This window comes from Scyliorhinus canicula, chromosome 2 (assembly GCF_902713615.1).
Source record: "Scyliorhinus canicula chromosome 2, sScyCan1.1, whole genome shotgun sequence".
Lineage (NCBI taxonomy): Eukaryota > Metazoa > Chordata > Chondrichthyes > Carcharhiniformes > Scyliorhinidae > Scyliorhinus > Scyliorhinus canicula.
Genome location: NC_052147.1, coordinates 249,649,597 through 249,663,539, shown reverse-complemented (window position 1 = coordinate 249,663,539; position 13,943 = coordinate 249,649,597). Strand labels below are relative to the sequence as shown.

Sequence of the window (13,943 nt, the reverse complement as noted above, 5' to 3'; positions counted from 1 at the left end):
TATTTAATGGGTTGAAACACAAGCCGCAGCTGTACTCCTTTGAGGATTGGACAAGTGGAGCTTCCAGGTGTAACAGCTGTAATTTTTTTCACTGTCCCTGTCTGAACTGCTCTCTAGCTTTCAGACAGCGGTCTATTTTCTGGGGATGGGGAGGTCCCTCAGGTTAGGGGACTGTGGGTGGTCCCTTTAATCAGGGGTTCGCTGTGAGGGTTCCTTTCGTCAGAGGGTGACTGTGGAGGTCCCTTTAGTTACCGGGTCCCTGTGGGGGATCTCCCTATTCATGTGTCCCTGGGGGTTCCCTATTAAGGGGGTCCCTGGGGGATGTCCCGATTAAGGGTTCCCTGTGGGTCTTTCTATTTAGGGGTTCCTTTGGGAGGTCTTCTTAGTTAGGTAGTCCCGGGGTGGGGGGGAGGGGTGGGGATTTAGGTCACCCCTGTACATGGGGGAAGGGGGGCACCCAGGCTACCTGGGGGTGGGGAGCTGCTTTGCAGTGTGGAGGAGGTGTGCAGATAGCCATGGAACTTCTATATCGAGCCACTCACTCAAAATGATGGCCCAATAGCGGGATTCCCTCAGGAATCCCTCGTATTTCCCGCCATGTATAAATTTGCATGACAAGAGATACAGAATAGCTTCCCGATTTTTGTTCACAAGAGGAACGTAAATCAATTGCAATTCTCCTCCGGTGGGAGAATATGAGGCAGGATTCTCAGTCAGCCGTCACCTAAATTGGGAAAGGCGATTGGGCGGAGAATCAGCTCCAATGCCAAAATCGGGGCAGGTGCCGATTTGATGCCAAATTGCAATGCTCCATTACCTCGACAGTGGCGTCAACGTGTTCCAGAACGCACGTACAGTAGACACTATTTGCATATCATTAGCGGGCCCAACCCGGTATTCTCTGAGGCCTCTGTAATTCTCCGCCTTCAATGGGCCGAGTTCCCAAAGTCGTGGTTCACTTGTGCTTTTAAAAATCGTGAAATCGGCGTGGCTTCTGAAGGAGAGAGAGGGGGTACGGAAAGTATCCAGCATCGCGACAGTTTGCTGAAAGTTATGCTGCTGGCCAGGGGGCTTCTGCCAAGGGCGGGGGAAGTAGTGGGGGTTGACCAGGAGGTGGGCTGTGGGATCAGGGTGGACGGACATGGAACACCATTGCCACAGCTGGCAAGGCAGCCATGCAGCTGCGCACACAGCTAACAGTCCACTTTGAATTTAGTGCCATGAGTCGTATTGGTGTCCCCCCAGGACGCCCTCCTTGGGTGACGTCTGGCCCCAGCCAACCCTTCAGCTGTATGACTGCACTCCAGCACAACCAGTGCCACCTTGTTGGCTGGGATAACTGTGTGTGGGGAGTGTAATGTGTATGTTCGGCTGCAGCTTGTGAGCCTCCCGAGTGTCAATCATGGACCCGCCGAATCCAGCACCATTTTTCATTGGAATTAATTGTGTTCCACGCAGCACCAGTGCTAGCCCCTCAACAATATTGGAATTGGTCCAGGATCGGCACCGGTTTTTCAGTCGTGTAAGCCCACAAATTCTTGAGTTGGAGTCAACACTTCGTCTCAGAGACTGAGAATCCCGCTCCTGGTCCCCAAAAGGAGAATCTCGCCAATGATGTCTGCTACCGAGGGGCTCCTTCTCGATGAAGTCACTAATTAATTCTGTCTCATTGCACAATACCACATCTTGTATTGCCTGTTCTCTGGTTGATTCCAGAACCTTCTCTTCTAAGAAAACTTCTGATTGTACCAGTCTATATGTGGACTATAAACTTGTGTGATTATCATTGTACCTTCCTGAGAAACTCCCATTATTTGTTCCTTATACTCTGTCCTACCATATGGGTACTGTTAGGCGGTCTGTACACCACTCCTCCCACAAGCGACTTTTGCCTTTATCATTTCTCATCTTCACCCAAACTGCTTCTACATCCTGGATCCCTGAACTTGAGTCATCCCTCTCTAATGTGCTAATACCATCATTAATTAAGAGAGCCACCACTCCACCTTCTCCTAGCTCCCTGTCCTTCTTAAATGTCATGTACCATTCAATATTCAGGTCTTCTCCCGCCTCAGAAGAAGTGACATTGCACCCCTCTTGACTGAAAAATCATTAAAAACAGAAAATGAATCAAAACATTTGGGTCATTGTTTTCAAAGGTCTTTATTTTTCAGTTAGTCTGAGACCTGGAAGAAAATGGCAATCTCTCAGCTTCCGCCCTCGGTGGCCCTTTGTTCATCAATGCACTATATTAATTCCAGTGCGTAGATACACATTCAAATGAGTGCATTACTATTAATTAGATGATTAATTAGGCCTGTACATCATGCTACTAAATAAAATTCATATTTTATGTTAGGGCACTTTGTGACACTGTTACTGACAACACTAATGATACTAATCAAATGTTGGCCTTTATTGTGTTATGCATCATTTTCAAGGTGCAAACGGTTTCATGGTTAAGAGACTTACTGTACACGTAATTAAATCTTATGGTTCTGAGTGATAGATTTACACATATGTAATGCAAATTTACTTTTACTGCTGTGGTCGAGACTGAGACAGTAATAAAGATATATACTGCAATTCAACAGTAATCAAACTAATATCAATTCAATGTAACCACAAGAATTAGTGACAGCATTGCTTCCTTATCCGTGGCGTGCTGTGTTTCCTAATACAACATTAAAAATGAATAATTAATCAAACTTAAAAAGTTTGTCCCTATCCTTTGCCTCCAGCATTGAAGGTAAACTGAAAATACATTTGGATTGGATTGGATTTGTTTATTGTCACGTATACCGAGGTACAATGAAAAGTATTTTTCTGCGAGCAGCTCAGACAACTCATTTAGTACATAAAAATAAAATAAAAAGAAAGTACATAATAGAGCAACACAAGGTCCACAATGTAAATACATAGACATAGACATCGGGTGAAGCATACAGGAGTGTAGTATTAATCAGGTCAATCCATAAGAGAGTTGTTTAGGAGTCTGATAACAATGGGGAAGAAGCTGTTTTTGAATCTGTTTGTGCATGTTCTCAGACTTTTGTATCTCCTGCCTAATGGAAGAAGTTGGAAGAGTGAGTAAGCCGAGTGGGAGGTGTCTTTGATTATGCTGCCTGCTTTCTCAAGGCAGTGGGAGGTGTAGATGGAGTCAGTGGATGGGAGGCAGCTTTGTGTGATGGACTGGGCTGTGTTCATGACTCTCTGACGTTTTCTGTGGTCTTGGGCTGAGCAGTTGCCAAAGCAGGCTGTGATGCAGCCAGATAGGATGCTTTATATGGTGCATGTGTAAAAGTTGGTAAGAGTCAGTGTGGACATGCCAAATTTCCTTCGATTCCTGAGGAAGTATAGGCGCTGTTGTGCCTTGTTTGTGGTGGCATCGACGTGGGTGGACCAGGACAGATGTTTGGTGATATGCACACTGAGGAATTTGAAGCTCCACCTCGGCCCCATTGATGCAGACAGGGGTGTGTACAATATTTTACTTCCTGCATTTAGGGATAGATTGTTGTCATTGCACCACTCCATTTGGTGGGTGGGAGTGGGAGAGGGAAAGACTGCAAAGATCTCTTACATCTCTCAGTATGGCTGTCTGTGCAATATTATCTGATTAAAGTTAATGGGTACCAAGAATAATACAACACAATAGAGGAGAGAGAAAAAAATAGTTTGTATATCATACTATTTGCCGTGAACGTGGCAAGAAAGCATAATTCATTTTGTTTTAAATATTCCCTGGTCTATTCTCGCAAATGGAAAAATTCAATATGACCCTGACCCAGTTTCCTTCCTGGTGTATGATATTCCCTTCAGTTAACATCCTCGAGCCCAAGTAACTATTTTTCTGCAGCAATCCCGGGCGACTGCTTTCACCTAAGCTTTGCCCTGCAGATCTTACTCAATGGTTAGTGGTCTGTGCATCTTGGGAAAAAGCATGCAAGTTTAGCTAAGCAAAAGTATTTGAATAGCAACATCAAAGCCTCTTTTTTTTTACTTGAATAGAGGATGTGGAGCAATATAAACATTTTTAGATATAAAGAATAATAATTATATTAAATTTAAGTTTTCTCATCACACTTTTATGTTCTTCAACAAAGGAGAAGATTTGTTACTTGTTATACCTGTGTCATTTGAAGACAAGATTCAAATTAGATTGTGCATGTTGAAAAGAAATGCTTTGTCCTGGCCGTCTGTTTCATTAGATTTCTGGCAGCAAGTTCAAACAACGAGATTGTGCCCTGATCTGTGCATGATCAAAATTGCTTTCCAAATATTTCACCAACTTCACGAAGGTTGGTTGTGAGTATTAATCATTGAACCTAAAGTACAATGGCTTAAGCGGTAAACTGAGGAAGTGAAAGCATTGATTAATTAATTAATGTGTGAGCATCTTCCAGTCATTGAGCTGATCTAATAGTGGGTATAAGTAAGCTTGTTAATAAAATAAGCGATGCGTAACTGTTCAAACTAAGATTGCAACACCGTTTGCAACGTCTAATTTCAGCACTTTTGCTGCCCAAGATTAGAATACATTTACAAGTGTGATTTTAGGTTTGTATTGGCTGCAGGAATTTTAATACTTCATTTATGATTGTTCCATTTTTGACAGAAAACTATTCTTTACTGACTATGGGGATGTTGCCAAGATTGAAAGATGTGACATGGATGGTCAAAGCCGATCCAGGATTGTGGACAACAAAATAGAACAACCATATGCCATCACACTTGATTTGGTAACCAAATTGGTCTACTGGGCAGATATTTATCTCGATTACATTGAAGTGGTGGATTACGAAGGAAGAAATAGACATACAATTATTCATGGGCGTGATGTGAGTACCCATTATCTTTCTGTTCTCTTTTATTCATTTTTTTTGTTAATTAAGTGGCAATTTAGCATGGCCAATCCACCTGCACATCTTTGGGTTGTGGGGGTGAGACCCACACAGACACATGGGGGGCGATTCTCCAATATGGAGCCCAAGTGTTCGTGCCGTCGTGAACGCCGTCGTGATTCACGACGGCGCAAACCAAGCCCCGATATGCTCAATTCTGGACCTCACCGGGGGCCAGCACGGCACTGGAGTGGTTCACACCGCTCCAGCCTCCTTTCCTAGCGCCAAATGGGCACCACGCCAACCCTGGCATGCGCAGTTGGGAAGCGCCAACCTGGGCATGCGCGAGGGGCTTCTTTAGCACGCTGGCCCTGACTCAACTGGCATCGGTGTTCAGGGCCCGGCCGCTGAACATAGTAGGCCCGGGGCGGAGAGGCCGGCCCGCCGATCGGTGGGCTCCGATCACAGGCCAGACCCCATTGGAGGCTCCCGCCCGGTGAAGGAGCCCTTTACCCCCCCCTCCCACTCCATCCAGGCTGCCCCCTGACCGTTCGTGCAGAGTTCCTGCCGGCAGTGACCAGGGGTGAACAGCGGCGGCGGGACTCTGTCAGATCCGCGTGGCCGCGCGGCCCAACCGGGCCGGAGAACGGGCGACCCCGCCAATTCCAGGGACCCGCGGCCAAACGCGCCGGCGCAAATGGCGTTGATTCTCCGCACCTCGGAGAATCACGTGCGTCGGGGCATCGTGACGCGGTTGCGGCGATTCTCCGGCCCGCGGCCGGGCTCGGAGAATTGCCCCCAGGGAGAATGTGCAAGCTCCACGCGAACAGTGACCCAGGACCGGGATTGAACACAAGTCCTTTGCGCCCTGAGTCAGCAGTGCTAACCACTGCACTACCCTGCCACCCAGTCTTTTATTAAATAAAGGAAAGATAATCTTTTTGTCTGGCTGCGAACACGAAAAATTGCTCTTTAGTGTTCAGAAACATTGGGTGGCCTCGTGCCTTGTATATTTCGGGGCCCATCTCTTCAGTGACTTTGGTGGCAGGGGGCGTTTAATCAGGCGGGAGGGTGGCTAGTGGAGATATTGCCACCTTCCTACTTCCACTCTGATGAAGTCTGAGGCAGGAAGGCCTGTGGATGGCCTTCCTCTCCTGCTGCCAATTAAGGCCCATAAGTGGGCAAACCCACCAAAGCAGGTGTTAACCCAGCAGTGGGTGGGAAACTTCCATGTGACATGCATGATGAAGAAACAATGGTGTGTTTGCTTGCAGGCTCCTAGGGGGTTGGTGGTGGGTTCAACGGACCCAACATCACAAAGTGGGAGTGGCATTGAGAGTGTACCCCTTTGCCCTTGCTGCTGATTCCACTACACCTTCTCTCCCATGTCTCCCATTCCTGCCATCACTCACCTCTATCCTACATCCTGGGCCTCAGGCACTTATCGTTCTGGCAAGCGCCACCACCTCCACAGTGGTATAACTGTTTGAAAGAACTGCCGGTCAATTAGAGATAGGCAGAACTTCTGTTCCTAGGATCCTGATCCGGGGACAAGGTCCGCAAACAGCCTATCATCTGCATAATTTACATATCGTACCAGCTAGGTCTTCCCGGAAAGAGGTGACCTGGAAGTCTCGCTGGCTCTCCAGTGGATGGCCAAAACCCTTATCCTCAGCACAATATCCCGCCCACAGTTAGTTAAATAATCTCTAATCATATTACCTTTTTGTCGTACTTATATATGTTTCTTTGGACAACATATGGGCTGGATTTTCCCTCCGAGTTTCTGCCATTGGGCTCAAGTTATGGTCTGAAATCTTCACTAAGTGGGAAACAATGCTGTTTCCCAGACCAGTGAATGAATTGGCAGGTGGCAGACTTCCATGAGAAAATCGGGCGGGTTCTCAACGTTAAAAAGTCAAACTGAGACTTTCCAACTTTAAAGGAGTAGCAGCATGAAATAGCATGTAGAGGGTGTTCCAAAATGGAGATGCCCTCTCTCTGACCTTTTCAAACTTTAAACACAAATTTGCATTTTCAGCCAAATTCCCACTGAGGTGGGGCAAGCCCCTCTCTGGAGCGGTGTGTGGCTGCTGTTGCTCCTAAGCAGGAAACAACAGGCTCTCAGCCTGCCTGAGCCTCCTACCTCTACCCCCAACCCGTACTGTGACCAGAAGGCTCCTCCAACCAGCTTCTGCTGCCGCTTGCAACCTGGAAGCCAACTCTAAAATCCCGGTCAGCCTCCTTAATTCGACCTTAATTTGTTTCATTGACAACTTGCCGTCTGTGGGCGGGTAACCATGCCTCTATCTGGCCTCAAAGAAAATGGTCAGTGGGGGGCCAAGAAAATACACCGCCACCCCCAAAATGGGGTCCCCAAAATCCAGCCCCACATTATTTCGAATTTAACTTGGATCCACCAGACGACAGAAAATAGATTTAACATAATCAGTAGAATCCCTGCAGAAGGAGGCCATTTGGCCCATTGAGTCTTTACTGACTCCCTGAAAGATCACCGAACCTATGCCCACTCCCCCATCCTATCCCATAACCCCACCTAATCTGCACATCTTTTGACTGAGGGACAATTTGGCATGGCCAGTGCACCTAACCTGCACATCTTTGGACTGTGGAAGGAAACCGGGGCACCCGGAGGAAACCCATGCCAACACGGTGAAAACAGACAGTCACCCAAGGCTGCAATTGAACCCTGGTCCCTGGTGCTGTGTGGCAGCAGTGCTAACTACTGTGCGGCCGTAAAGACTGTATGTAATTCTCCCAGCAGCCGCAGTGTAGCAGTATAAAATTCAGTAATTAGTATGGGGTATTCGAAGCAGGAGATTTTACAATCTGTCAATGAAATGTGATTTAATGTAAGATCACTTGATTTGATGACAAATTTTCTAGCTTTATTTCTCTTCCATTTCAACATGTTTTTTGCTCATCCGTGGTCAGGCTTTTTGGGACTGTTCAAATATATTTTCATAGATTTCCATTAGAATTTAATTCTTCATTCACTTGTCAAGCATTTGCCTTCCCTTGTCTCATGTGTGTGGAAGTCTGAAGTGAAACCCATTCAGACGGCCTTATTCCAGTTCCCAGTGTTTGTCAACCTACAGCACAAACCTGCATTTATATTCCTCACAAACTGATAAGTGTCAGCACTGTTCCAATTTTGGCATAAGCCCATTCTGCTTTGTTAGTTGTGTCAATGGAGTGGTTATGTTGCCTGTTTCCAAAACAAGAGTCAAGTGAAAAGAGTGATAACCCCAATGTAAATCAAGACTGACTTCCAGGGAGAACCTGGTCTTCTTGGATGTTGAGCCATGTGCCAGTTTTATATCAGGACAGCAACCTGCCAGTGTTTTGGGAAATAGCAGACGCAGATAACCCAAATACACCTGTGTCAAAACCGTTTAAATACACAATTTTAGACTGCAGAACTGTCTAAAGTTGGGGTGGCCGGGGCAGTGTGGAAACATAAAATTAGATTGGGGCTTTTCGGGGGCAAAGTCATTCACGGTAGTGCAAATCTGGGATTCCTACCCCTTGCACTCAAGCCTGCTTAGGTTAAGTCAAATAAAACATTTAAAATTGTGATTGGCAGATTTTTGTTCGGTAAGGGTTACATAGAACATGGAACATACAGAACATTTGGCGCATCGAGTCTGCACCGACCTACTTAAGCCCTCACTTCCACCCTATCCCCGTAACCCAATAACCCCATCTAACCTTTTTTGGCCACTAAGGGCAATTTATCATGTACAGTCCATCTAACCTGCACTGTGTGAGGAAACCAGACCACCCGTATATAACTAGGCTATAACTAGTCGAATTGATGAAGGGGAGCCAGTGATGTGGTGTATTTGGACTTTCAGAAGGATTTTTACAATGTCCCGCATAAAAGAATAGTGTGTAAAATTAAAACTCATGGGATTGTAAGTAGTATATTGAGATGCATACAAAACTGGTTGGCAGATCAGAAACAAAGAGAAGGAATTAACAGGTCTTTTTCAAAACCACAGGGATCGCTGCTAGGACCCCAACTTTTCATAATATATCTTGATGATTTAGATGAGAGAACAAAATATCATGTCTCCAAATTTGCAGATGACATCAAGTCGGGTGGGAGGGTAAGCTGTGAGAAGGATGCAGAGATCCTTCAGTGTGATTTGGACAAGTTGAGTGAGCAAATTAATGGCAGATGCAATATAATTTGGATAAATGCGAGGTCATCCACTTTGGTCGCAAAAACAAGAAGGCAATTTATTATCTGAGTGGCCATAAATTAGGAGAGGGGAATGTGCAATAAGACCTTGGTGTCCTCGTACACCGGTCACTGAAGGTAAGCATGCAGGCACCGCGGGTGGTAAAGAAGGCAAATGGTATGCTGGCCTTCGTTCGAGTACATGAGCAGGGATGTCTTGCTGCAATTTTACAGGGCCTTGGTGAGGCCACACCTGGAATTTTGTGTGCAGTATTGGTATCCTTATCTGATATTCAAGCTCTAGAGTGAGTGCAGTGAAGGTTTACCAGACTGATTCCTGGGATGGCAGGACTGACATATGAGGAGATATTGAATCAGTTAGGATTGTATTCGCTGGAGTTCAGAATGGAGCTACGCAGAGGCCAATCGCTGGCACTGCCCCAGCACCGTAACAGTGCCACCTTGGCAGTGCCTGGGCATGACCCTCTCCCCCCCGAGGGCTATACGTAGCTGTACGCCTGTGGCGAGTTCCATTTGACTGCTTCACATTGTGAAATGCAGTTGAGGGGGGAATTTTAAAAGCGGAGGAACAAAATGGTGGGAAGGCTCGTTAATCATATTAAAATGTATTTAACTGTATGGAGATAAGGTTCCTGCCCAGAAGGACGGGAACCTCGTTACATCACTGGCGTGGGACGGAGAAAAACGAAAACGAGATCTCATTGACGAGACTCCCATTTTCCGATTCCTGCAAGATTTTGTTCCCACATCACTGTTTGCGTTTGCGCTGAAAACAGGTGCAAAATTGCCCCCACAGGAGCGGATTCTTCCACCCCAATTTTTGGCGGCTGGGAATGGCAGCTCAGGCAATCAATGGAAGAGGAGTCACATTGAAACATAGAAAATAGGAGCAGGAGGAGGGCCTTCAATCCTGCTCAGCCATTCATTATGTCTCAACTTGTCCAAATAGCACTGAAGCATCTCTGCGTCCTCCTCACAGGTCACCCTCTCACCCAGCTTTGTGCCACCTGCAAATTTGAAAATATTACATTTAGTTCCATCACCTAAATCTTTAATATACTGATGGGCCATCAATTGCACGTGAGACGAGTTGCTGTACAAAAGTTAGGCTTTAATAAGCTAGAACTTAGCCCTGCGGTCGACTACAATAAATGGACGACCGCCGGGCGTTCTGACTATTTATACCTCGGTATGGAGGTGTGGTTAACTCAGCCTCTCGACCAATTGGAGAGCCGTCACTTGACTGGTCTCAACCAATCGGTCGAGAGGCACATGACCGACCAGGGCCAATGGTAAGCCGGTGTTCTGTACCAATGGCAGACAGCTATGCAAATCATACCACCAAATATACATTGTGAATAGCTGGGGTCCTAGCACTGATCTGTGCGATAGCCCACTAGTCACTGCCTGCCATTTGGAAAAAGACCCATTTATTCCTCCTTTTTCTTTCCTTTATTCCTGTCTGCCAACCAGTTTTCTGACCATCTCAATACACTACTCCTATCTCATACACTTTAATTTTACACGCTAATCTCTTACTTGGGTCTTTGTTGAAAGCTTTTTGCAAGTTCAAATAAACCACATCCACTGGCTCCCCCTTTTCAATTCCGGTAGTTACATCAACAATAAATTCCAGGAGATCCCCCCCCCCTCCCCCACACCCCCGGTCATCTCTGTCTTTTCCCTTCTAATAAGATCATTGAATTTCCTGTGGCACTGGAATCAACTCTTCTGAACATCGCTTTCTGCATAAATGTCATCTTTTTTTTGTCATTCCTTTCTCCTCAGTATACCGCACAATCTTCTGCCACTTGTAGGCTGGGCGGGGGCTCTACTAAACGATCCATCCAAGTGTGACGGAACTGCCTTGTCTCTTGTCACCTGAATTCAATGTCCCACTTCTACACAGTTTCATAGAACATAGAACAGTACAGCACAGAACAGGCCCTTCGGCCCTCAATGTTGTGCCGAGCCATGATCACCCTACTCAAACCCACGTATCCACCCTATACCCGTAACCCAACAACCCCCCCCCCTTAACAATTACTTTTATTAGGACACTACGGGCAATTTAGCATGGCCAATCCACCTAACCCGCACATCTTTGGACTGTGGGAGGAAACCGGAGCACCCGGAGGAAACCCACGCACATAGGGGGAGAATGTGCCGACTCCGCACAGGCAGTGACCCAAGCCGGAATCGAACCTGGGACCCTGGAGCTGTGAAGCATTTATGCTAACCACCATGCTACCCTGCTGCCCATTAAGCTTAATGTACATTGGGATGTGGTGTAGCTTTGGCATAGGTGTGCTACCTAACTTGCTAAAACATGGAGACATGGAGACATCCTAAGGCCAGGGAAATGGACATTTAAAAAAAATAATCAGATAGTTCCCAGCACAGGGAGACGTTTGTCAGAAGAGGACCCAGTAAGGTGGCCTGCGTCCCCCTGCATTTTTGAGGTTTTGAAAACTTTGGCAGGGTCAATGGTGGAGTTGGACAGTGTACGTGATCCCGCTATAAGTGCTGTATTTTCAGGGTATATATTTTTTTAAATGTCTAATTTTGCTTGAAACTTCTGAACTTTGAACCTAAGCTCAGTGCATGTGATGTTTGCAGTGCCTTTAATAGGTAGAGCTGTTTGTGTGACAGCAAAAATACCATCAAGTTGAAGTCAGAAAGGTGACGGAGGATAGAATGAAAAAGCAGAAACAGCTTATCGGACTTAAAGCAATTTCTCATCACTTGATCACTTAAATGCTCAAGAAATTCTCTTTTTGTGGCAATACAGTCTACTCCAGTCCTGAGTGAACTGAAAATCAGTTGTCTGATGTGGTTTGAGAGAAACTCGTGCTGAAAGCTTCTGAAAGTGGGAAAGTCGGTCAAAATAAGAAAGAAACTGTTATGATTTCCAGACCAGAAGGATGGATCTGTTTATGACATCTTTTACAAGCTTCCCTTCAATGTGGAACTTAGCTGTAAATAAATTCAATCCTATTTAACAACCAGAACGCCTAAATTAGTATTTGAGAACACGTCAGAACAAAATTGCTTGAACCATAATGGCAAAAATAAACCCCTGCAAATAAGGAAAATTAAACCTTGAAATAAACCACAGACAATGTAGAAATACTCCGCAAGTCAGGCAGCATCTGTGGAGATGAACACAGGTTCAGTGGTTCACGTTTGTGATCTTTCATCAAAACACCCACAAACCAACACCTTGGGTGCGATTCTCCGATGCCGCGCGGCATCAGGAAGGTCGTCGTGAACTCGGTTGAGTTCCACGACGGCGTGAAACGGCCCCGTTCCCAATTGATTCTGCCCCGGAAATGGGCTAGGAGCGGGGCCGCGGGAAACACGTGGGGGATGACGACTGAAGCCCGCGACGCCCGAATGACGCCGCTCCGCGTCGTAAAAGGGCTCGAGTGACGACAACAAGGGAGGGGGTGAAAATGTCGGAGCCACAGAACGCCACCCCGAGGTTCGGTGAGACTGACCTCGAGACCCTCCTCGATGAGGTGGAGCAGCGGAGGGGCATCAACTGCCCAAGACGAGGGCATCGCCACCCTTCCAGCGTTGTGCGACTGCCTGGCGTGAGGTGGGCACAAGAGTCAGTGCTGTGGGGCAGACCCCTCGGTCTGGGGAGCAGTGCTGCAAGAAGCTCCACTACCTCACCAGGGCTGCCAGGGTAAGTGCCAAGAGGGTGCCCCGGGTCGCAACCATTCCCCGCCCCCCCCCCCCTCCCCGTCCCTCATCACCCACCTCCCCTCTGGGCATGAGGGGGAGGGGGAGGGGGGGCGAGAGTGAGTGGAGGGTGGTTAACAAAGTTGTCACAGACCCACATGAGCGCTGCGAGCTCCTGGAGAGATCAATGGTGTAGCTGCAACTTTCCCCCCAACCTGTGCCAATATCTGAACGCCCCCATCCTCTGTCCTCTCACACTCTACCCACTGGACCATCTTACGCCCGGCCGAGCGTGTCTAACTAACCCCGTATTATTCTGTTCCCTAGGGCGTGCTGACGAACGTCCAGGGCCATCTGCTGCCACACACAGGCGCCAATCCGCCACAACCACCACACCTAGGGCCGCACGCCAGAGGGTGGCAGGAGGTCAGCCAGGAGTGCCATCCTCCCAACCCGGGACTGTCGAGCAGGACGGACAGAGAACATTGACTCAGTCAACAGACTCACCTGACCCACAACCAGACATGGGCCACGTGCAGCCTGCGCTCGGATATGACTGGGACGAGGACACTGCTGGTTTTATGACAGACGAGGACCCAGAGCTTGCGGCACTGCTGTCTCCAACACCATCCACCATCCCAGAGACACTCACCTCGGTTGGGCAATTAAATGATGAGGCTCCTGGGTCACGGTCTGGTGTGCACCACACAGCTGAGCCGGTACAGCAGGTGGAGGTCGGAGCAGCCGAGGGGCTGGACGGTCGGAGGGCAGCCCAGGCCCAGCATTCAGCTGGCTCCCAGACATTTCCCGGGTTCCTGGATTTACTTCACCCACGTGGACAGCCGATGCATTTTGAAAACGCAGGGACACAATGACGGGATGAGGGCCATCTTCCAACAGCTGCAGTCGCAGTTAGAGGAGTCAAAGCACATCCAGGAGCAGGAAGTGGTGCCGCTCATGGCAGCCAACCAGGCCGACACAGCACGGGTGGCGTCCGCGGTCGAGGCAATGGGTGAAACGGTTTCGGCCATTGGTCAGGTTCTGCAAGGCGTTGGGCTTAATATGCACGCATCATCCTCGGCCCTGGAGAGGGTTGCCCTCTCACAGGCAGCAATGCGCCAGAGCCAAAATGACATTGCCGGCACGCTACGGGCCCTGGCCGAGTCTCAGCTGGTCATGGCCCA

At 47.8% G+C, this 13,943-nt stretch overlaps 1 protein-coding gene across 1 annotated transcript in view; it reads left to right on the top strand.

The window, feature by feature from the left end:
- LOC119962094 (low-density lipoprotein receptor-related protein 1-like) overlaps nt 1-13,943 on the top strand; it is a 2,271,162-nt gene that overhangs the window by 1,049,340 nt on the left and 1,207,879 nt on the right. Inside the window, 1 exon segment of the mRNA XM_038789946.1 lies at nt 4,619-4,841. Within this exon segment, the coding sequence (XP_038645874.1) occupies nt 4,619-4,841 (223 nt within the window).